At 46.3% G+C, this 21891-nt stretch overlaps 1 protein-coding gene across 4 annotated transcripts in view; it reads left to right on the plus strand.

Annotated features, from left to right (window-relative positions):
• The window catches only part of trappc9 (trafficking protein particle complex subunit 9), a 146791-nt gene that overhangs the window by 32181 nt on the left and 92719 nt on the right, over positions 1–21891 (plus strand). For all 4 annotated transcript variants that reach the window (XM_086171196.1, XM_086171197.1, XM_086171194.1 and 1 more), the window contains 6 exons: positions 640–725; positions 3878–4004; positions 4676–4808; positions 7462–7625; positions 15075–15227; positions 20410–20528. In XM_086171196.1, coding sequence (XP_086027322.1) covers positions 640–725; positions 3878–4004; positions 4676–4808; positions 7462–7625; positions 15075–15227; positions 20410–20528 — 782 coding nt within the window. The remainder of the gene's footprint in view (positions 1–639; positions 726–3877; positions 4005–4675; positions 4809–7461; positions 7626–15074; positions 15228–20409; positions 20529–21891) is intronic.

The raw sequence follows: 21891 nt of genomic DNA on the forward strand, positions 1-21891 counted from the left end.
GCTGGGCAGAGGACACATCGATAAGATGGAGCCGTCTTGTTTTTTTTTCCTTTGAATATTTTTTTCTGAAGCACGGCGAGTGTGCACTTGTGTGTGTGTGTGTGTGTGTGCCTGCGTTGGGGGGCGGAGGGGAGCTTCATTGAATTTCACCCTTAATTGGCTGGCTATGAAGCCTTCCTGTGAACCAGACCTGAGGTTTTCCAGACATTCATATTATAGGTATCTTGCTGCCGACTTAATTTCCCAAGGTGCACGGCTGGAGTTTGTCCTCCATAAACCCCCCTTTTTCCCCTGCAATGACACCAAAGTACCTCCTGAAACTAACAAAACATTTCATTACGGTATTCTGGATGGAGCGACAGAACTGAGATATACTCAGATTTATGCCGATAGTTTCTACATATCTGTTTTTCTCCCGGTCAGCTCTTCGTCTAGCGTCCGTCGGGCTGATTCGCACTGCTTTCCGGTGAAACGACGCCATCCATTTTGATCATGTTGGTGAAGTGCGGAATTAGCATAATCACGAGAGGGGCGTTTTACGTCACGTGTCCTTTTTCTCTACGCAGTTGTTTGCTTCAAATGTGCTTTGGGGAGAAAAAGATGACTCCCATCTAAAAACATCTATTTTTCTTTTTCCAGAATTCCAGTGGGTTCAGGGCGACGTCTGCGAGGTGCAGCTGATGGTCTACAACCCCATGCCGTACGAGCTGCGCGTGGAGAACGTGGTCAGTGGCTCTCCTTAAACCTCCATAAAAACGGACTTTTATGCTCTTATTCATGAATTTGTATTAGTTTGAACGGACATAAGGGGCCATCGGACCTCCTGGTGGAGACGCCGCCGACGGCCCAATTAAGGAACCCTAAAAGCTTTTATTTTGACAGTTTAATACGGTAACGGTTGCACGGGGGACGGCGAGAAAAACGTCTGACAGTAAAAACACGTCGCTAAAGAAAACACCCCGCCCTACGGCGACATTACTTTTATGCCCTCACACACACACACACACACACACACACACACACACCGGTGCAGAATAACGTCTGAAACAAGTCGAAAGCGCGCTTTTTCATTAGCAGCCGCGTAGCCTTGTCACATGTGTGCCGACGGACGCCCAGATGCCGCCCGGACCTGGAGTTTCTCTCTTTTCTGTCCGTCTCAACACACACACACACACACACACACACACACACACACACACACACCGACACACACACAAACACACCGGGGGATTTCTGATCCTTTGTGGAGGTTGAATAACATTTCAGTTTTTATTTCAGGAAGCAGTTTCAATCCCTGTAATGTGTTGTGACAGACATAATAATAGTAATGATAATGATAATAATAATAACAGTAATAATAATAATAATAGTAATAACGGTAATAATTCCCTGGACTGGCGCTCATCGCCACACTCTACAATTATGGACTTCTTCTCAATAATTCTGTGTATGTTCTGTTCCTTCTGTTTTTTACTTGTGAAGCGTCTTTGAGTGTCATGAAAAGCGCTATAAAAATCCCATGTATTATGATTATTATTAATAATAATAATAATGATAATGCTTATAATAGTAATGCTAATAAGAATAATGCATTTATTCAAGGCGCCGTCCTCGACACTGAAGGATATCGTACAGATTAATACACAAAATACAGATTTAAAGAACAATAAAAGTAGACAATTTTGGGGCATTTTGGTCCAAAAAATGAATAAAACGAAATAAATAGAGCCTTTCGGCTTCCGGTTTCTCGCCACACAGAGATGAGAGAAATACCAGAAAAAAACGAAATCACAAATGAAAAAATAAAAATCAAAAATTCATCCTGTTCCGTTTTCCTCGTTAAAAGTGGAGAATCTGCACGTCGGGCCGTCGGACAGATGCTGAAGCTCCCCAGGCGAGCGGCGAGGTTTTATTTATTTATCTATTTGTTCATTTTTATTTTGGCTGAGTGAGCAAGATCCGACGTGATCCGTCTCGAGCAGCTGCCGTCGGGTCGGAACAGAGGAAACCCGAGTTATTAATTTGACTGGAACGCCCATCGGGGTGCGAAATATTTTTTTAATAACGGGGATTCGGTTCGCTGTCGTTATTTTATGCATTTTACAAAATAAATAGTAGACGCCGCGGAGGCAGATGGCGATGCTAGGGACCGGCAGGTGTGAAAAACCTAAAAAAAAAAAATGATATTCAAACCTAAAAATGTAAATTTGGACCGTCACCGTGGTCTCTGAAGCCATGCACGTTTTTTTTTTTTTTTGCAGAAGTAGAAATGACTTAATCTGAGTTATTCCGGATGTTTCCTCCAAATCCGGGATTAACGTTTTCCCGCGCTGAGCTTCACAGCTTCATCCTCCATGGGTTGCTGCTTGCCGTCCGTCACATTGTCCGCTTTAATAAAGTCACCGCCAAGTGGAGGAGAATGGCGTCTTAAGACGCCGCTAACACCTCCGTCTGAGGAGCGGAGGTCTCTGCTTGGACACACACACACACACACACACACACACACGTATACACACCGGCTTCCTACGTCATTGATTTTCTATTAGGGTGCTGTTTTTAGATTCTCAGAACCGGCCTCCGTCCCGCAAAGGGATATTGGATCAATATTTTCTCTTGTTGTTTATTTTATTTTGTCTTTATTTGAACTAAAAGCAAAGTCGGCTTCACTCGTCTCCTTCGCCAAAGAGCATCGGCGGGGTTATTTCTAGTAAAGAATAATCTGTTATGTCAACACCAGAGCAAAAGAATCAACATAATAGCGGATTTATTCAATGAAAGACGTGAAGAATTAAGAATGAAAGTCTTTCGGTGATCCACTTCAAATGGAACAAATGATTAAAAGCTAAAAGAAAAAAATTAAATATGATTTAAAAGGCTCCTGAAAAACAGATGATCTTCCGAGTCTTCAAATCATCGAGTAAAATAATAATGTTATTTAAGTCAAATATTAGTCATGCGTTTTATTTCAGACGCCTTACTCGACACTCAAGGACGCTGTGAACGTGCACGGAAATGCACAGATTCAAAAGAAACAGTAAATAAAGGCAAAAAAAGTGTGTTAAAACAACAAAGATATGATGATCTGGTGGTGTGTCGTCCTCCTCCTCGCCTCTCACAGTAGCGTTCACTCCGAGCGCCGCCGCCACTTACAACACGCTAATTAACCTTTAGAGACGGGCTTTCTCCGATAGGTCAGGTGATACTCCTGCCATCCGTCCCCGAGCCGGGCCATGGACAACACACACACACACACACACACACACACAAAGATCGGGCTCTTTGACAGCCGTCTATCGAATGAGGTAGTGTCTACAGCCTGGGATGGGTGCAGTCATTACGTCATGCCCTACACACACACACACACACACACACCTCCCCAATGTCTGCAAAATGTGCCCCCGGAAATTTCAAAGATACAATCTGTCATTTTTCATAAACCATTAATCTGTGTATCTTTTTTTTTTTTGCTCGATTGCTGTTAATCGTCTACTTGTTTTGATGCCAGTAGCAACTTTTTTTCAATTTCAATTCATCTGCATGCGTTTCCTGCAGGAAGGGTGACATTGTAATGTGGAAATTTTTATTTTGCAGTTAATTTTGTTGAAGGTGGTGGTGAGATTACGTTTGGGATTACTGTATTTTGCGGAGCATAAGGCGCAGCGCGTTATAAGGCGCTAAATCAATGAGCGCGTCTGTTTTCATACATAAGGAGCACTGCGTTATAAAGCACATGATAAAACATACAAAGCAAAATAAAACGGTTTAATCAAACTTTATTCATCTCGCTTTGTTCCCTCGGAAACTCTTTTTTACTCGCCTGCTTCCTGCCCTTTTTTGCTTTCTTAACCCGACAAACCGTGTTTTTCTTGCTTTTTAGGGTTTGCTGACCTCCGGCGTGGAGTTTGAGTCTCTCCCCGCCGGCCTGTCGCTGCCCGCCGAGTCCGGCCTCTACCCCGTTACTCTGGTCGGGGTCCCGCGAACCGCCGGCAACATCACGGTCAACGGTGAGTCCCTTTTCTTCAAAATGCATTGACTGAAAATCCAATTTCCCCAGTGTGTTAAAATGCAATATTACATGACATTACATTTGGCAGACGCTTTTATCCAAAGTGACTTACAATAGAGGACATAAGGACTGCAAATAACACTTGCAAATACAAGATGCACAGGAAGTATACAGAACAGTAAGCTTGGGTTAGTGTGTTTTTTTTTTTTTGACAAAGACGTACACAAACGTACACACACACACACACACTGCATAGCCTAACTTGGTGCCTAACCGTTTCCCTGTAACTCCATGTGCTAACTCCTATCTTTAACCTAAAAAAAAAAAAAAAAGCGGTGCAATATTTCATTTCACTGTGCAATATTCAGAACTGTGCAATATTTCATTTCATAACAGCTACACTACGATTTTTCCTTTTATCATACTATTGTGCACTCCTTACCTCACTTGTTACTAAGACACTTATAGTTTTATCACCTGTTTACTAAGATACTTTATAGTTTCACTGAGACACTTTATAGTTTATAGTTTATTTTTATTTCTAATTCTGCCTTTTTCTTTTTATTATTCATTACTGTTATATTTTCTGTAACTCTGGCACAACAATTTCCTTCGGGATTAATAAAGTTGTTCTTATCTTATCTTATCTTCCCTTCTGAATCCCGCCAGGTTACCACACGTCCGTGTTCGGGGTGACCAGCGACTGCCTGCTGGACGACCTGCCTGGCGTGAAGACGGGCGGCTGCTTGGTGGAGGTCATCCCTTCGCTTCCTCGTCTGCAGCTCAGCACGTCGCTGCCCCGGTGAGAGAGACCGCAAAGCGACCGCAGACCGCGTCATTCCACCAATAAATCCAAATTCAGCTCTCGTTTTGTGTTAGCTTTAGCCACCAAGCTAACACATGGACCGGTTACTACATACATCCAGGCGTGTGTGAGATACAGTTGTTTTTATTTTATTTATTTAGTTTTTTATAATTAACATTTGCTTTTTCATGTCTCCTCCGTTGTCTCGTTGCGCGTTTTAGACTGCAGATATAGACGTTGTTCTTCAAATTGTTCATATTTTTTCTTTTTGTGCCGGATTTCTCCACTCGAACTAATCCGTCGTCCCATGAGGGATGGAATATACAACGCAATATTTATAATAATGGTGTGTTTTATGTGCATGTGCGAGAGAGAGCAAGATAGAGAAATGAAAAAAAACAAACCGTTTGTTTTTGAAAATCTGGAAAAATGATAAATCATCAGGAAATCCCTGAAATCTGAGAGAAATTATTGGAAATTACTGGAAAAACCTGCCGGGAAATGGTTGCAAAATGAGAACGATTCAGAAGAAGTGACCTCAAAATGTGTTAAATAAGACGTGAAATAATCGTATTTGATTTTTTTTATTTAATTTTAGCGTTATTGTAAACACAGAAAGAGCGATTGTCCTTAGAACCGCACATTTCTGGTTCGATTTCCGGCTTTTAGTGTTTTGAATTGTCGTCGAGCGAAGACGCCCTCGGTGGCTAAAGCTAACACCTGTTCGGTGTTAGCTTTAGCCACCGAGCTAACGCACACGTTAACATTGCGACACATGATCTTTATGTAGCGTTTCGATCGCGACCTTCGACCTCGAATGGTCTTCTCTGTGGCCAAAACGGGCAAAGAAAGGAGCGTTTTATGATCGAGCAGGCGGGGAAATCACAGACAAAGCGCCGGCGGATAAAATTCAATAAAACAACAAAAGTCACAAATGTACCTGAATACATTAACCTTCAAATAATTGGTATTAAGATGAAATCAATCTGCTAAATGTCTGGAAATCCCAGGAGGATTTAGTTTCTTGTGCTTTTTTTTTTTTTTTTTTGTTGAATCTCAAAATAATTTACTGCGTTCTAGCGTCACAATCAGGAAGCAGCTGAAAGCTGCAAGAAATGTCATTTTGTGAAAGAGAACCAGGTTCATGTTAGTTTTTGCTTTTTTTTTTCCCCCCCGTTCGTAACGTGTAACGAGCCACGTCCCAACACGATGAACCCGCGCCCCGTCTAGGAGGTAATTTGTCCTGAAATCAACGGCAGGCCTGGATTTCCGTCAAAGGCTAAGAGCCATCTATCAAAACCAAATAAACCCGTAAAAATGAAATCACGCCGCGAGCGTTTTTCCCCGGAATTGATAAATTGCCACGGGCGGTACTTTGGTATGTTTCAAATTTTTCCTAAATAGATGTTCAACAGCTTATATCGCTCATCTCTGTCTCTCTCACACACACACACACACACACACACACACGTAACATGAGGGAGGACAAGACAGGTTAGGTTCTGTAGCAGGAAGTAGCAGGTATGGGAGTGTTTTCAAATCAACCCGACAGCAGAGCCGCCGCAAAATCCAATATTTAGGTCATGGCTGTAAGTACAGCTCTGCGGCGTCTGATGTGGAAAGTCTTTTTGTTCTTAAGTGTCTGAAGCAGCGGCACACACACACACACACACACACACACAGGGCACGTAGAATACCAATGCAGCGTGTGTGTGTTTGTGTGGTTTGCGCTCTCGTGAACCTGTTTCACCGAGTCCGCAGCAAGACCTTCAGACTTGACGCTGACGCACATCTCCTACCTCCGCGCACACACACACACACACACACACACACACACACACACACACACAGCAGCGCTGCTGTTTTCCACACCGCTGACGTCAGAGTTAAACATCCGCTTCAATAATTCATGAATATGTTTAGCAGCTCCGATCGGGTCTCTTTCTTCTTTCTCTCTCTTTCTTTCTCTCTCTCTCTTTTTTTCTCTTTCCTTTCTTTCTTTTTATTTTTCTTTCTTTTGCAGCCGTGATCCATCAGCTCTCAGTGTCTGAGGGTCACGGAGACACGGAGATGAGAAGTACATTTACCGTGGTACTTTAACAGGCTTTTTGAAAATCAGGATACACACCCAGGTGTGTGTCGGTGTGTTATTGCATGTACATTATGCAGATGAACAGGTGTGTGTGTGTGTGTGTGAGTGTATTGGACCTGCAAAGCCCGCAGGTGTTTGAGAGGAAGCCACCGCCAACCGTTTATCGACTGAATGTTTACGGTTTTTTAAAACCCCAGGCCGCGTGGAGAGAAACCTCCGGGGACAAACACACCTTCTGATAAATCACAGATTCTGCACACCGGGGTTTGGCAGGATTGTATTTCCCTGCAGGAACACACACACACACACACACACACACACACACACACAGTGGGCTGTTTGTGATGATTGAGAGCGGCCATGTTCGCTTCACTCCATAAACTCCTGTTCTTTTTTTATATTTTGTTTTTTCTTCCTGGGATGATTCAGTCGCGTTCACCTTTCAGAAACCGACGAAGGTCAGCGGGGATGGGGGTTTTATTTTTTTTTTTCCCTCGCCACGAAAACGCCACGTGGAGCCGGAGCGCCGTCGTGTAACAAGTGATGTCCCACCTCCAGGTCGGCCCACGCGCCCCAGCCCATGTCCAAAGAGGAGCTGTCCAGCACCGTGTCCGTCCAGCTCTTCAACGGGGAGACGCAGCAGCTGACCATCACGCTGGCCAACATCGGCGCCGAGGACATCGAGACGCTGGAGCTCACCTCCAAGATCGTCAGCACCAAAGGTTGGTGACGGTGCAGTGTGTGTGTGTGTGTGTGTGTGTGTGTGTGTGCGCGGGGGGGGATGGGGCCCGCAGGACTGACAGATGCTTGGATGACTCAAATACCAAATTAAATTTCCACATTCAAATGAATTAAAACGCAATAAATCCATCGCAGTCCTCTGGTGTTATTATGCAATTCTAATTGGGAAAAAAATAACAAATAATGCATGAAAAAAACAATAATACAGAATTAAAGGTTTAATTAAGGGTATTTACCCTGAAGAGGGAACGAAGATGCCGGCGGCGGCGGCGGAGTTTAGCGTTCTATCGCTTAACTTACACACTTAATGTTACGACGTGTTTCTAAACGTCACTTCATTTAGTGACGGAGTGAATGCAGCTCCTTTTTAAAAACATCAGACCGTCGTCTCGTTCGTTGACGTTCAAATCCCCGTAAATGTTGTAATTTCTCACGGTATCTCAACAAGTTCTCCACGTCTTGACGGACGAGTCCAACGACACACACCTCGCCCGTGTTCTCCCGGTGTCAAACACTCATTTGTGTCTCAGATGCCGAAAAAAATCTGTCGGATTTTCTATGGAGCGGCGTAATAAAGTAGTCCCACTGTGACGGCGTCGGACTTTAGATGTGTGAACGCGGGAAAAATAAAAACCACAGTTATAAGAGTCAGTCACGACCGATATCAAATGCCAAGTAGCCGCCGCCGGCTTTAAAAGAAGAATTTTATGAGCGTGAACGCTCAGAGGACCCCGACTGTAAACCCCGGATAAAGAAATGGAGACCTTATTAAAAATAGTTTTATAGTGTAAAAGTGCAAATAAAGTTTGACTTGTTTAGATCTTCCGAGAGAGGACAACATTAATAATGCTTAGACGGGGGACTGGTTACTATATATAACCCTGTTTGTGTCTGAGATTGTTGATTTTATTTCGTTTTTTTTTTACAATTAGCTTCTTTGTCTTGCTGAGCGTTTAGGCTGCAGATATAGACGCCGTTCTTCAAATTGTTCATTTTTTTTTCCAATTTGTCCAACTGAACTAATCCTGTTGTATCAAATCCTTCATCCTGTGAGGGATGGAATATACTTTGCAATATTTATAATAACGGTTTTTTTTTTTATGTGTGAGAGAGAGAGAGGAAATGCAAAAATAAACAAACCATTTGTTTTTTGAAATTTTGGAAAATGATAAATGGAAAAAATCATCAGGAAATTTCTCTGAAATCTGGGAGAAATTTTATTGGGAAAAACCTGCTTAGGAATGGTTGCAAAATGAGAACAATTTGGAAAAGTGACCTGAAAATGTGACAAATAATAATGGAAATTATTAAAGTGTATTATTATTATTTAGTTTTTTACCCAAACCTCTGACTGCTAGTTGGCTGCCAACTGCTCATGATAAATGCAGAGAGCAATTTCCCATTACGGATCAATAAAGTATGATAAATGATATCTTGTTAAAGATAAATTATTTCAAGAAATTCCCTCGAAATCAGCAGAAACCGATTCAACATTCGAATAAAATCGACCCAGATTAGCAGCAAATTTACTCTCTGTCAAGACGCGCGCTAGAAATCTGCAGACATTATTTTGTTTTCCAAATTGAGCATCTAATGACTCTGCGATAGGGTCTTCTGAATATCACACACACACACACACACACACACACACACACCCAATCCACGTCCAACAAGAATCCCGCTTGATCTCCACTGCCGAAGCAGCCGCTGTCAATCTGCTGCTCTGCATATTTGTCTTTTCTTCCTTCATCCTGTAATTACAGCCTCCATCTCTTGATGCCGCGCTCCGAGCAGGACGAGCACGAGGCTCTAATTAAAATAGTCCGGGATGTGTCGACATCTCCGAACCCCCTCCTCGTCCTCCTCCTCCTCCTCCTCCGCACGTATCCCGCTGGCCCGGCTCCGAGGTGCCGTGTTGTCCCTTTAGTTAACAAGAGCTGTCTGTGAAAGCGGACGCCGGCCGCTCGTGGCTGGCAAAGGATTCGGGCCGTAAATCCAGGATCGACTCCCCTGGAGTGTTATTTTAAGATTTGGCCGAATAAAACGCAGGAAAGATCGGGCTTGAATTAGATGCACGTCATCCTGTGCGCACACACACACACACATACACACACACACCTCCAGCTAAATTACCCGCGACTGGAGATTGTTGAGTTAAAATAAGACGAGATAAGATATCTCATCTCATCTTATCTGATCCTCTTCCTGAGGGGGATCTCTCTTTTTTTTTTATTTTTTATTTTTTTCCCTTGTAGCATCAGCATCCACCAAAAAGTTAAAGAGACACGACAGCAGAAATTAAAAAAAAAAAAAAAAAAAAAAGGAGAAAAGCAGGACAGCATATGCTGGATTAGCATAGCGCTACGGCATTTGTGGTGGAATAACATAGCGAACAAACAAATTAGCCCTCAATGGAAAAAAACAATAATTACATCTGAGGAATAAAACATCGCAGGTCAGAACATTTTGGATAAAAATCTTGATAAATAGCATTTTTTTTCAATTGGGTATCACCATGTAAATGGGATTCATAGGAAACATCAGAACTATCCAAAAACTTTTATAATACAGTATACCCTTGTTTTTCGCGGGGGTTACGTTCCAAAAAGAACCCGTGATGGGCAAAATCCGTGAAGTAGAAACCTTTATTTTTCCTCCAATTATTATACAATTAAATACTCTTATTATACATCGCTGCTGTCGTCCTTAAGTTTTTTTCTTCCTTCTTTATGGAACGAACAAAAGATTTATTAATTCCGTAATGTCGACCTACAGCCGCATAGCTTTTAGCTTCCCTTAGCATGTCCAGAAGTTTAGCTTTATCTGCGATAGATAGCATCTTCCGCTGCCTTTTGGGCCCTTTTGTCGCTCCAGAGCGTTTTGTCAACATTATGGGTTTTAGAGAAACTCGAAATCGCAAGAGAATTTGCACGTACGTCATGTAAATTTGTCGAGCTGTTTTACGTACGTTTACATATTAAACTGCGACGTTATTGACGCACAGGTAGAGAAGAAGCGGAGTGACTTTTTAGCCAATCAGAATGCAGAACACAATGCACGACGCAAATCCGTGAAGTAGCGAAACCGTGAAAAGTAAACCGCCTTATAGCGAGGGTTCGCTGTACATTTGATTTAATGACACAAATAGTTTATATAAATACTTTACAGAGAGCGCTAGTCGGTTAGCCGTTAGCTCATCCGTCAAAGCGGAGCGGCTGGACGGGCAGACAGGAAGGTCCACGGGTCGTGGGGTTCGCAGCGAGGAGAAGGAGGTGCAAGTATCTCCCGTAAAATAGAGAAGTCAGGAAGCAGATCCGGAGGTAGCGGAGATAAAAATGTCAAGATTCTCCTTTTCACATGTTCCGACATGTTCTCGAGCACCTGACGAATGCTGAAAGTTCACATACCGACGCCTTCCGCTTCGCTTTCTCATCAATTTTTCGACAAACCCTGGAGAAGCGCCTGTGTTCGCGTGCGGCGTCGGCGGAGGAATGTGATCGCTAGAAAATACAAACTGGGGTTTTGTTTCGGTTTAGAGAAAGATACAGATGTTGATGCAGACGTGACGCTCCGGGTTTGTTGCAGAATAATGCACCGGTTGGTGACGCCGAGGGAAATTTGCTAGCCTGTGTGAGAGGAAGATACCGACGGCTTTACTTTTACTGTAAACCCCGGATAAAGAAATGGAGACCTTATTGAAAATAGTTTTATAGTGTAAAAGTGCAAATAAAGTTTGACTTGTTTAGATCTTCCGAGAGAGGACAACATTAATAATGCTTAGACGGGGGACTGGTTACTATATATAACCCTGTTTGTGTCTGAGATTGTTGATTTTATTTCGGTTTTTTTTTTACAATTAACTTCTTTGTCTTGCTGAGCGTTTAGGCTGCAGATATAGACGCCGTTCTTCAAATTGTTCATTTTTTTTTCCAATTTGTCCAACTGAACTAATCCTGTTGTATCAAATCCTTCATCCTGTGAGGGATGGAATATACTTTGCAATATTTATAATAATGGTGTGTTTTTTATGTGTGAGAGAGAGAGAGAGAGAGAGGAAATGCAAAAATAAACAAACCATTTGTTTTTTGAAATTTTGGAAAATGATAAATGGAAAAAAATCATCAGGAAATTTCTCTGAAATCTGGGAGAAATTTTATTGGGAAAAACCTGCTTAGAAATGGTTGCAAAATGAGAACAATTTACTTAGTATTAGTATTATCACTTTTGTAATAATTGCCTCAGAAGTAATGGATTACTTTCAACCATTGGTTGAAACACTGCGTTTGCATTCGATGGTGAAATACCCATCCACCCGCAGCAGTCGCAGCAGAGAGGCCTCATGGTCAAAGTTTATCATCTTTTATTTTTTTTTTGGAGCAAATCCGCCATCTCGCCCCGACTCTCCCGCCGCATTCTCCCTCTCGTCGTTTCTTCGTCGAACACCGGCGGGCAATGAAACGCACCGAAGGCCACCAGAATGCCAGATCGGTGGGGGGAAAAAAAAAAAGGTCTTCGCTGCGTTTATTCCGCCTCGGACGGCTTTAAGTGACAACGAAACCCATCGGATGATGATCTGAATCCCGTCGCCGTATTCGCCGCCCCTCCTTCGACGGCCCCTCCTGGTACATTTCATATCCGGATCCCATATCGGAGGCAGAGTTTATTTCTAAAACCAAAAAAGGAGGTGTTAAAGTGGTGTTTAAGTCTCCACCTGGTGGGTTTGCACCAACGCCTTGCACTTCCTGTTGTCTCAGCACACACATCCATGAACACACAGTTTTATATTTGCTCGCGTACCGCGGGGAGGGAAGCTGCTAAAGTCATTGAATCGAGTTTATAAATTCTAAATCGTCGAGGGACGTGGACATCGGTGAAAACGATGATTATTTTAATCATAACAGCAACGGCCGTGAATATAATTCCTTTTTAAATGACTCGGTATTTGCGTTTCAGCCGTGGGCCGAGAGGCGGGGTTTAACCTTCGCCGACCCGTCAATCGAGCGCCGCCATTCGCCCTCCCGATCTTCTTTTCGGACCCGTTGGAATATTTCGTTCTCAAATAACAATCTCAAAAGGGGACGTTCATGGGAGGTGAGGTGTTTCTGCAGCTCGCTGACGTGCCGTCCCGGGATCGCCGTCGCCATAATTAGCCTCTTCCTCACCCGCCCGCCTTCTTCATCATAACCTGGCGGGCGCCGCGGTCGGACAGGCCTTCTTCCAGCGCCGCCTCCGTGTGGAATCGCATGAATAAAAGATGACGAGTCACAATAGGAAAGATATCCGTGGCCACGTAATCAAAAGGTTTCTCTTTCTACCAGCCGGCATGACATACGAGTCAGGTCCTTTTCTGTCGCTATCTGCAGAAAAAAAAAAACAAAAACAAACACCCCCTTCCAAATAACAATAACTAATTATCCGATATACGGACCAAAAAATCAAAGAAAGGAATAATTATGATAAAAAATATATAATTATGGTTGTCAGAACGCTAACTTTGGCGTAGCTTGGCGAATCCCCGTGCTGCGACTTTGTCTCTGTTGGCCGACGCTCTTTGATCACCATCCACGCCGCTTTCTGTTTCCAATGAATCGGATCATTGAATCAATTTACTCCTTGTGACGGTATCAAAGGGTTGTTGTGAGGGGAGGTTTTAGCACTTAGCAAACACCAGTTACCGCTTACGAGCTACTTTTCGGGACTTAATTAAAATGAGTTTTCAGTCGACGACACCATGCTAATGATGATTTTCCGATGAATTAAAACAAACCGAGGCCTCGGCCGTCAGATAAACAGATGTTAGTTATCGGCGGCGTCTTCGGGGATATGATTCGTCGCCAAGAAAAACTTGAAAACTCCCAATATTTGATCGTGCATTTCAATCCCGGTCATATCGTGGCGGGGATAGCATATCACAAAAATGTTTGGGAGTCTCTGGGGAGGCGCCCTGCGGTGGCGATGGGTGGCGGAGGAGCGCTTTCGGTTGTTTTATCCCCTCGGCTCCATCTTTTAGTTTCTTACCGGTTCTTCCGGCGGATCTTGACCCCTCGGCCCCGACGGTCCTCCGCGTTTGAGACGATGGTCCGACTCACCTGGAGACGGAATAGTCGGATCTCGCGGCTCTTCATCAAAACGATCCGATACTTCGTAGACTTTCCGATCTTTCCGGCTTTTTCTTCCTCTGCACTTTAAATTCATATTCAAATCACCCTTCATACCATAGAACTACGCACTGCGCTAATAACCTGTCTGTCTATTTCTTTCCGTTTGTTTAAAAACCTCGGCCTTAAAAGGAGAACGTGGAGAACGTTCCCGTTTCGCTGCCTGCCAGGATTTTGGTTGTGCAACGCAGCGGCGGCTCAGCAAACACTCCCGAGTTACCCAAACATGTGAGAGAACTCAAGAGTCCTCTGGTATTTTGATGCTCATCTCAATCCGGATTAAAGTCCGAGCCAGTCACTCCTGGCCGGTCCACGTTTAACTTTGAGACGCGGTAATTCTCCGGTGAGGCCGGTTTCGGAAGGAAACCGGGCCGGGGATAATGTGACGACGGAGATCCCCTTTATCGTGGCTCTCAGTTAGAGGAATCGGAAAAAAAAAAAAAAGATATTTTCTGGAAGTCAAAGTGGCTCCCGTTGGTGTGAGTCATCCTCTAGAGGAGTTGTAATAACGTCATCTGTGAGTGAATAACTTGTTATTCTTTCTAATCTACCAAACCCCATTTCTTTCAGATAATTTCCCCGTAGCCTCCGTCTCTGTTTCCCTTTCCTTTTTTTTTTTTCCCCGGGTTCTAATTCACAGAAAAGAGCTCAGAGTTTATGAATATTTAAAGTGGCGCGTTATTCACGAAAATCTTTATTTAATGCCGGCTGCATTCGTATCCTCCCGCGGGATTTCGGAGGCTCGGGGCCGTGAATCAAGCCGAGACGCGGTTCGAAAAAAAAAAAACAAAAAAAAAACGTCGCGTTTACGGCGAGCTCGAGTTTCTCGCCGCCGCCGCCGCTAAATTATTCCTCCCCGTTGTTTCAAGCCGGAGCGGCTCACCTGCAGAACACGTGCCGCTTTCAGCCGGCGCATCCTTCATTTGACGCTCCTGGCTGAAGTGGATGCAGCTGAGTCACTCGTCTCCGCCGCAGAAACCGGGAAAAGAGGTCGGAGGAGTACGAGTAGAGCATCCGGGGTCGACGAACCCACGCCAGACCGACTCCTGGTTGGTGGCCAATCAGCAGCTTTGTTGTCTTGGCAAGCGGTAGCGCCGTTCGCCCTGTTTTTTTTTTGTTTTTTTTTTTCGTTTTTTTCGTTTCCACCTCACGCCGAGCGAAACTCGGCGCCGGCTCGTCTTAAAAAAAAAAAAAAAAAAAAAACAACAAAAAACGCACACGCCAGATTACATCCTTTTTTTTTTTTTTTTTGTTTTTCTGTGGTGTTTGCAGAGCGAGTCTTCGGGGAGTTCCTGAGCTGGGAGCTGGGCGGCGCCTTGTCCCAGCTGCCCCTGAGGCCGGGCCAGGAGGTCAGCCTGAAGGTCGGCATCAAGGTCAAGCTGGACTTCTCTGGACAGGAGAGCCTCCTGCAGGACCTCAACGACGGTGAGCGCTCGCCGACCCCGAGCCGTTAAGTCAGAGTCCTCGTCACGGCCAATGCGGGCGCTTCGGGCAACAGGAAGGAAGCCCGCGGATCTCCACGCCGCCGCCGCCGCCCCGGTCATTCCGGCGTCTCGGAGATCCTCTGACCTCCTCCGCCGTCTTCCTGCCTCTCCTGAAGATCAGGCTGCCGATGCCGCCGGCTGATAAATATTAATGATGAGATCAATACGGGCCAGCTCTGGAAACCAGGCCCACTGGTGTGTGTGTGTGTGTGTGTGTGTGTGTGTGTGTGTGTGTGTGTGTGTGTGTGTGTGTGGATGGATGGATGGCGGGGTAAACACACTGGCGGCACGGCGTGTTTATCTGGGTCCCGGCGCCGCTCTCTTCACCGGGTGGTTTAAACTGCACAATCGCGCCGTTTTAATTAGCCGAGTCGTAATTGGGGCCCTGAATGGAGGAGATAAGAACGCGGCTCCTCCGAAACACCGGCTCTAAATGCGGTTATTATGGGATGCAATTTTTGCTAAACACTTTTGATGCTATCTGGCCCCTCTAATACATTAATGAAAGCACATTAATAATGTTGCGTTTAATGCACCGATGAACTTATTTGCATAAAACGGGTTGTTTGGTCTTGTTTTGGTTCTGTTCTCCCGTGTGCCGCGGGGATTAACAGGTTCTGTCATCTTTGCTAATTAAACTGTGAAATATTGATTATTTTAAGGCTCGCCTCGCGCTCGGCTGTTCAATTATACCGCTCGGGCCTCCGATGCCGCCGGGTTTCCTTCGCTTTTAGCCGACGGAGATACGAAGAAAAGTTAGCCGATCAATAGTGATTTTTATCGTCTGTTTATTTACCGTAAAGACGCGTCTTTTTTTAATCCAACTTCAGAAAACAGGACATGGTCGCTCACAAAATAAGACAGAGCGGGAATGGTGTTCAAATGCGTGTTAAATAAATGTCATCTTGCGCTGCCGCACTCTTCATATTTATAACATTTATCAGAATGTTCGCTATCGTTATTTCTCATCGATTCGTATCCAAACGCAGCGTTTCTGGCGTCTGACGATAAACGCTTTGACTCTTGAAATGGACGGCGGGAAAAATGGCCGCCGCTCGCGTAACTCGGCTGCATTTTTCTGCGGGTGACCGCTCCGTCCCTGCAGATTGACGGCGCCCGTGGGAGGCGGAGTCGCTTCACGTTTGACGGATTGACGACAAGTGGTATTTTTAAGCGTTTAATTACACCCTTTGGCGCTCCGTCTCTATTTATACCCGCGCCGCCGTCCGTCAGATTCACCTGTGCTGTTGCCTAGCGCTACCTCCTCCCCCCCTCCTCCGTCCCCGGCGTGTCACTGATTGCAGAAGGGAATTTTCCTAACGGGCCGAGCCTCGTTGATTTATCCTCGGACGGGTTTTATCCCCTCGCTCGCTCGCTCGCCGTCCAGCCGCAGCCCGTCGCGCCGTAACTCAGGATCCGCCGGGAGCGCTAACGGGACCCGCCTCGTTTTATCCTGTTAAACAGTACGAGCGTCGCACCTAATGACTGCGCTACTGCCTGCGTTTATGTCGGGATTTGACACTCACACACACACACTCACACACACACACCTCGATCCGAATGCCTGGCTTGCACAGCCGAGTGTGGACGCCAGCTGTCACGGACGACAAACTTGGGTCGCCGGCGCCGTTCGTCCAGGCTGCTGGTTACAACGCATCCCTTCACGACTGTAAAATCCAAATTATAGTGCGCACCTTTATATAGGCCGCACCTCTGGTTTATAAGCCGCAGGTGTATCAAACACGAGATCTTAACACCGCTAGATGTTACAGGGAAGATTTTTTTTTTTAATTTTTCACGATCGCAGACGCTTTTTTTCCGAACAGATACCGATCTTTGAGATGTTTGTTTGAGGCCAGTTTCAGGTGAAAACCGGGACGGGGATAATATGACGTCCTCCTTCCATTCCGCTGCTCTGAAGTGTGTGGAAGATGCCAAAACTGACGTGCAGCAGCTCTGGTCCCTTCTCGGACAGCCGGACTGATCGCTTTCAACCAGAAAACCGCATCAAATGCATTTCTGGCGTCTTTTTCATGATGGGGGGGGGGGGGTTGAAAAAAAAGCGGAAAATGGCTGATCTGAGGAATGATCACAAATGCCAGTGGATTCGCCTCAAACAGTTTCATTTGTCCAAAGTGACGGTGTTGGCGGAAGGAAGCTACCGTGATTACACTAGAAACATCCATAAATTAGCCGCATTGTTGTAAAAAACGCAGAAAAAATAGCGCTACTTTTTCACCACAAATATCATATCTGGTTTAGATTGTCGCGTAGAAATGATGAAAGCGTCACCGATGAAGCTCTCGGAAAGACGAGTCGGGGTTAATGAGATGAACCCGACCTCTGGCTTCGCTGGAAGTCGGACTAATTCCGACTCCGGGATCAATTCGGCTCTATTTAAAAAGCGTATTTAAATACAGCAGCGCTTGACCGGCACGCTCGCTGGTGACAAAAAGACCAAAACAGGTAAATAGACACACGGAAACCGACGTAGAATACGAGTTAAAAAAAAGCCGCTGTCAGTGTGAGATGTGAAAGCGGACAAATGCGAGTTGTAGTTTAATTTGCACAGACCGCTTGTTTTGTTGTGTTTTTTTTTTTTTTTTTTTTTTTTGGCTGCATCGCCCTTGGCCCAATCACAGGTGATGGATCACAGTAGTGTGTGTGTGTGTGTGTGTTGAACAATCGTAGAGATAGTGGTTTGTAAACAAAAGCAAGAACCTGGATCAATCCCCTATATTTTTTTTTCCAAAGATCTTGCTGAATGGAGGCCCGAAACCCGGGAGAACTCTGTTCTTCTTATCTTTTTTGAAGCTAAATGCGAGATAAAGGACACTGGAGTCGTGGAGTTTGGTACTTAGACTCTCTCCAAACATTTGAATCCTCCGCTTTATTGCATTTCTGTGTCCCCTGCAAACAAAATCTATTTGCACCTTCAATTAGAAAACAACTGGATCTGGGAGGCGCTTTTTTATTTATTCCTGTAGAAAATTGTCCTGATAATCTTCACGACTTCCGAAATCCGACAGTGTTCTTTTTTTTTAATTTTTTTTTTTATCTTTAGCTGGAGCGGTGTTCCGGCCCGGGCTCCAGATCCCGATGAAATTAAAACCCCGCAGTTTTCGTTTGGGCCCGATCGCTATCAGTGATGAACACACCGAAACGGACGGACGCTCATTCTCCTTTTTTATTTTGAGTTTGTGGAAGTGGCGACGGCGGGTTCAGTCATCGGTTCTCTCCGAGCTGCTGGCGCTTTTATCCGATCTGATCATTCCCTTGCCTGAAAAAGAAAACCAAAACAACCACCTAAGCCTATAGCATAGCTACGCTAATGATGCATAGACGCGGATACTAAAGTACGGCTAAAGAGTCGCGGGATTATTTTCAAATCTCTTTTGCTTCCTGTCGATGCTAAGCTGTCTGCTCGAAGCGCTCGGTCGTCGCCGAAAAAAAAACGGCGCACCCTGCGGCGTGCCGCTGATTCAGCCCCTCGGCCACAGCTAACCAGGTTAGCCAGGTTAGCCAGGTTAGCCAGGTCAACCGGTCGATTCGTGTGTTGCCGCGAGAGCCGCCGGCTCGTTTATTTAGCGTCCCGCTAACACCGCTTCCATAAAGCGGGAGGTCGAGTGGCTGGAAACCCGACGTTCTGTACATTTCGGGCGCCGTGAACTTTGATTTTTTTCCCATTTCGCGTCAGCCCGGGTAGAAATGCGGACTCCAGGTTCCCCCCGCGGCCGTCATTCAAAAGGAGGAGACAGATACTGATTGGACGAAGGGTTGAGGGGCGCTGTTAATCTCCCCGCTCGTTATTCAAGGAGTCTTCGCTCGGCGGGACGACACCCGAGCCTCCCGAAACGGGCCGGGGACGATAATGGAGGACCGGCCGTAAATCTGAAAGGGGCCGTCTGAGTTTGTGCCGGGCGGCGCGTCTCTGATCCGTCCGCTCGGACGAGAGGTGGCGGCCGTCGTCCGCAGATTTGGTTCTTCCGCCCCGATCGGTATTTGGCGCCGTTTAGCCGCCGCGACGCCAGGTGCGCGACGGCGTCGGGCGCCTCCGAACCAGGTTGCGTATGCGACCTTGACAGCGACCTTGCGGGTCCGACGTCCCTCCTTCACTCATTCATGAAGCGAAATGAGTGAATCGGGCGGTCATTCATTTTCAATGAGGGCGTCGCCGTCGGCAGCGGCGGGATAAAACTCGCATAATCCGGCGGCGGCGGCGGCGGGAGCCGACTTTTCCCTCTCCCTCCTCGGAGCTCGGCCGTTATAATTTGCCAGCAGCCCGATTGCCGGAGCTGCAGCGAAGCCTGGTAATTTCCCCTCCCAGAGGGGAAATAGCGGGTCTCTGCATTCTACTGACGTCAGAGAACGACACGCCGGCGCCGACGTCACGCCGTTGGCTCTGGGTGTCATTTCTGAGCATTGTTCCGCGTGGGCAGAAAGCGGCGGCGGCGGCGGCAGCAGCAGCAGCTGTGGCGATGCCTGACGGAGCCGCTGTGTCCGCGCCGCCCCTCTCAAGGTCACGGACTCGGCGGCGAACCCGTCGGGTCACGGCGCCCCCGAACACGCACATCTGAAAATCACGGCTCGAGAAACGCGAGATGAGAAATTTATGCTAAATGTTATGAATGAGTAAAAATGGCAGCGGGGAGGGATCTGAGGCCATCCTTGACACGGATCAATGGGACCAGACTTAAAAACGATAGATTTTCAAAGAGAAGCAAGGAAACCCATCCGAATGTTTTTTTAGATTTTTTCCCCCCCGGCGGATTCCAGGGTGTTCTCACACCTGATTGGGCCAAATCGAAGCCCCGAAGCTTCGGTCGGATGACGCTTTGGCCCGAAATGAAGGACAAAACCAGATGCGGTGATGCTGATCTGACATTCCGAGTGTGTATTGGCGATTTGAAATCGTCGCGGTTTAACTAGTGGTACCAATCTCAAAGCCACGGATGACGTCATAATAATAATAATAATGATCGGTACATTGGTCACTAAACCAATTCCGCAGCTTGTTTCCGACGCGAAACACAACAAGCGCGTCATTTCTTCAACCTCGGAGATGTGATTCGTTCCCTTCCGGTCATTTTTACGACACGTCTTTGTTTTGTTTTTTCCCGCAGATGGCATCAGCGTCACGGGTTTGCCGATCTCCAGCCCGCTGCGGCAGGTCCTCAAGCCCAGGCCCGACACCAAGGCCGTCGGCGGCGAGTCGGGGAAGGCGGAGTACAGCCACGTCAAGGTGAGTACGCAGCTTTGCATTTTGGACTCGGCTTTAAATGCGGTTTCCCGGATTTGTTTCTGCCGGGGTGCCGTCTCTCTACACGACTCCGCGGGCCGCCGTCGCATTTTCCCCCCGCCGCGCGCGGCATCCGCACATCTTTGCCGAGGACGGGCCGGTTTTGAGGAAACTCGAGCGTGGAAAGAACATTGATTTTGCCGTGTCTGATCGAGCCGATGCGCTTTTGCCGCTCCCGAGCTCCGGCGCGGTTGCGGGGACGAGGAATCTGTTCACGGGTTTTTTTTTTTTATTTTATTTTTTAAGAGCGTGAACCTGTAAAAATAGTGCAAAGGGGGGAAATTGAACAGTGTGACGGGCACAGAGATGTGAGACGGAATGGTGGAATGAGAATCCGCCGGGCTGAGCTGGAAGAGGGCGAAAAGACCACACTTTTCCCGCCGAGGGTCGTCGGTCTCAGAAAAGTCGTATCTCACGGGAAAAGTAAAAACGATCAGTGGGCCGTCTGATGACCCCAAAGTATCACCTACAAACGGGGAACTCCTGGATGTGCTCTCACGGATTGAGCTCTTTGTTGCTAACGCTAGCCTGTATGCTATCAGGCTAACCGTGTGGATCTTGAGTTGTGATGTAAAACATTTAAACGGCTCTCATTTCCCGCGAATCAAGCTTCTTCTGCGTTGTCTCTGCTCGAGAAGTAAGTCCGGATTTAGTCGGAACCAAAGATGGAGTTTGGAAATGATTGGCAGTTTGAATTGGGGTTTTGGATTTTTACCCCTCGATCTCGATTTCCTGTCAACCCGTGGCTTCGGCGAGGTTCCGGTAACCGGGGAACTTCGGCGTTTCTCTCTCAGGGGCCCCGGCGGCTCGCCGGGAGGCCGACCCCGGGCTGCTCGGAGAGCAGGATTTATTCTGGCTCTCCGGCTGCATGACTCATCCCTGCAGCGTCAGACGAACCCCCCGGAGCCCGGCGAGCGGGTTTGACGTCGACGAGGTGGAGGTACGCCGTGATTCACCGCAAATACCTCAGAACTTATGCAACAAAGTTTTTTTTTTTCCTTTTCTTTGTGTGTTGAAAGTTTTGTCCTCTGCAGAGGGAGAAAACAACAAACTCGATCCTTCAGAAATGCTTTGACAGACAACGGGCAGATTCTTTTGTCTGTTGAGCTCAGCGTCCCGGACGCTCCGCTAACGTAGCGTCGTCATTGTGAAGGATTCCTTTAGGATTCTTCTCGACTCTCCTCTGGTAGACCAGATTCCACCGGAGGTTCTCCTTAGCATTTGAGCTCTCCGTTTGCTTTTCTGTTTTTTGGTTTTTCCCCACTGATACGCCGGATATGCCGAAAGGTTCCTCAAGGAGCCTCCC

This window comes from Fistularia commersonii, chromosome 24 (assembly GCF_037954325.1).
Source record: "Fistularia commersonii isolate RoL2024-O1a breed Wild chromosome 24, RoL_Fcom_v1.0, whole genome shotgun sequence".
Classification (NCBI taxonomy): domain Eukaryota; kingdom Metazoa; phylum Chordata; class Actinopteri; order Syngnathiformes; family Fistulariidae; genus Fistularia; species Fistularia commersonii.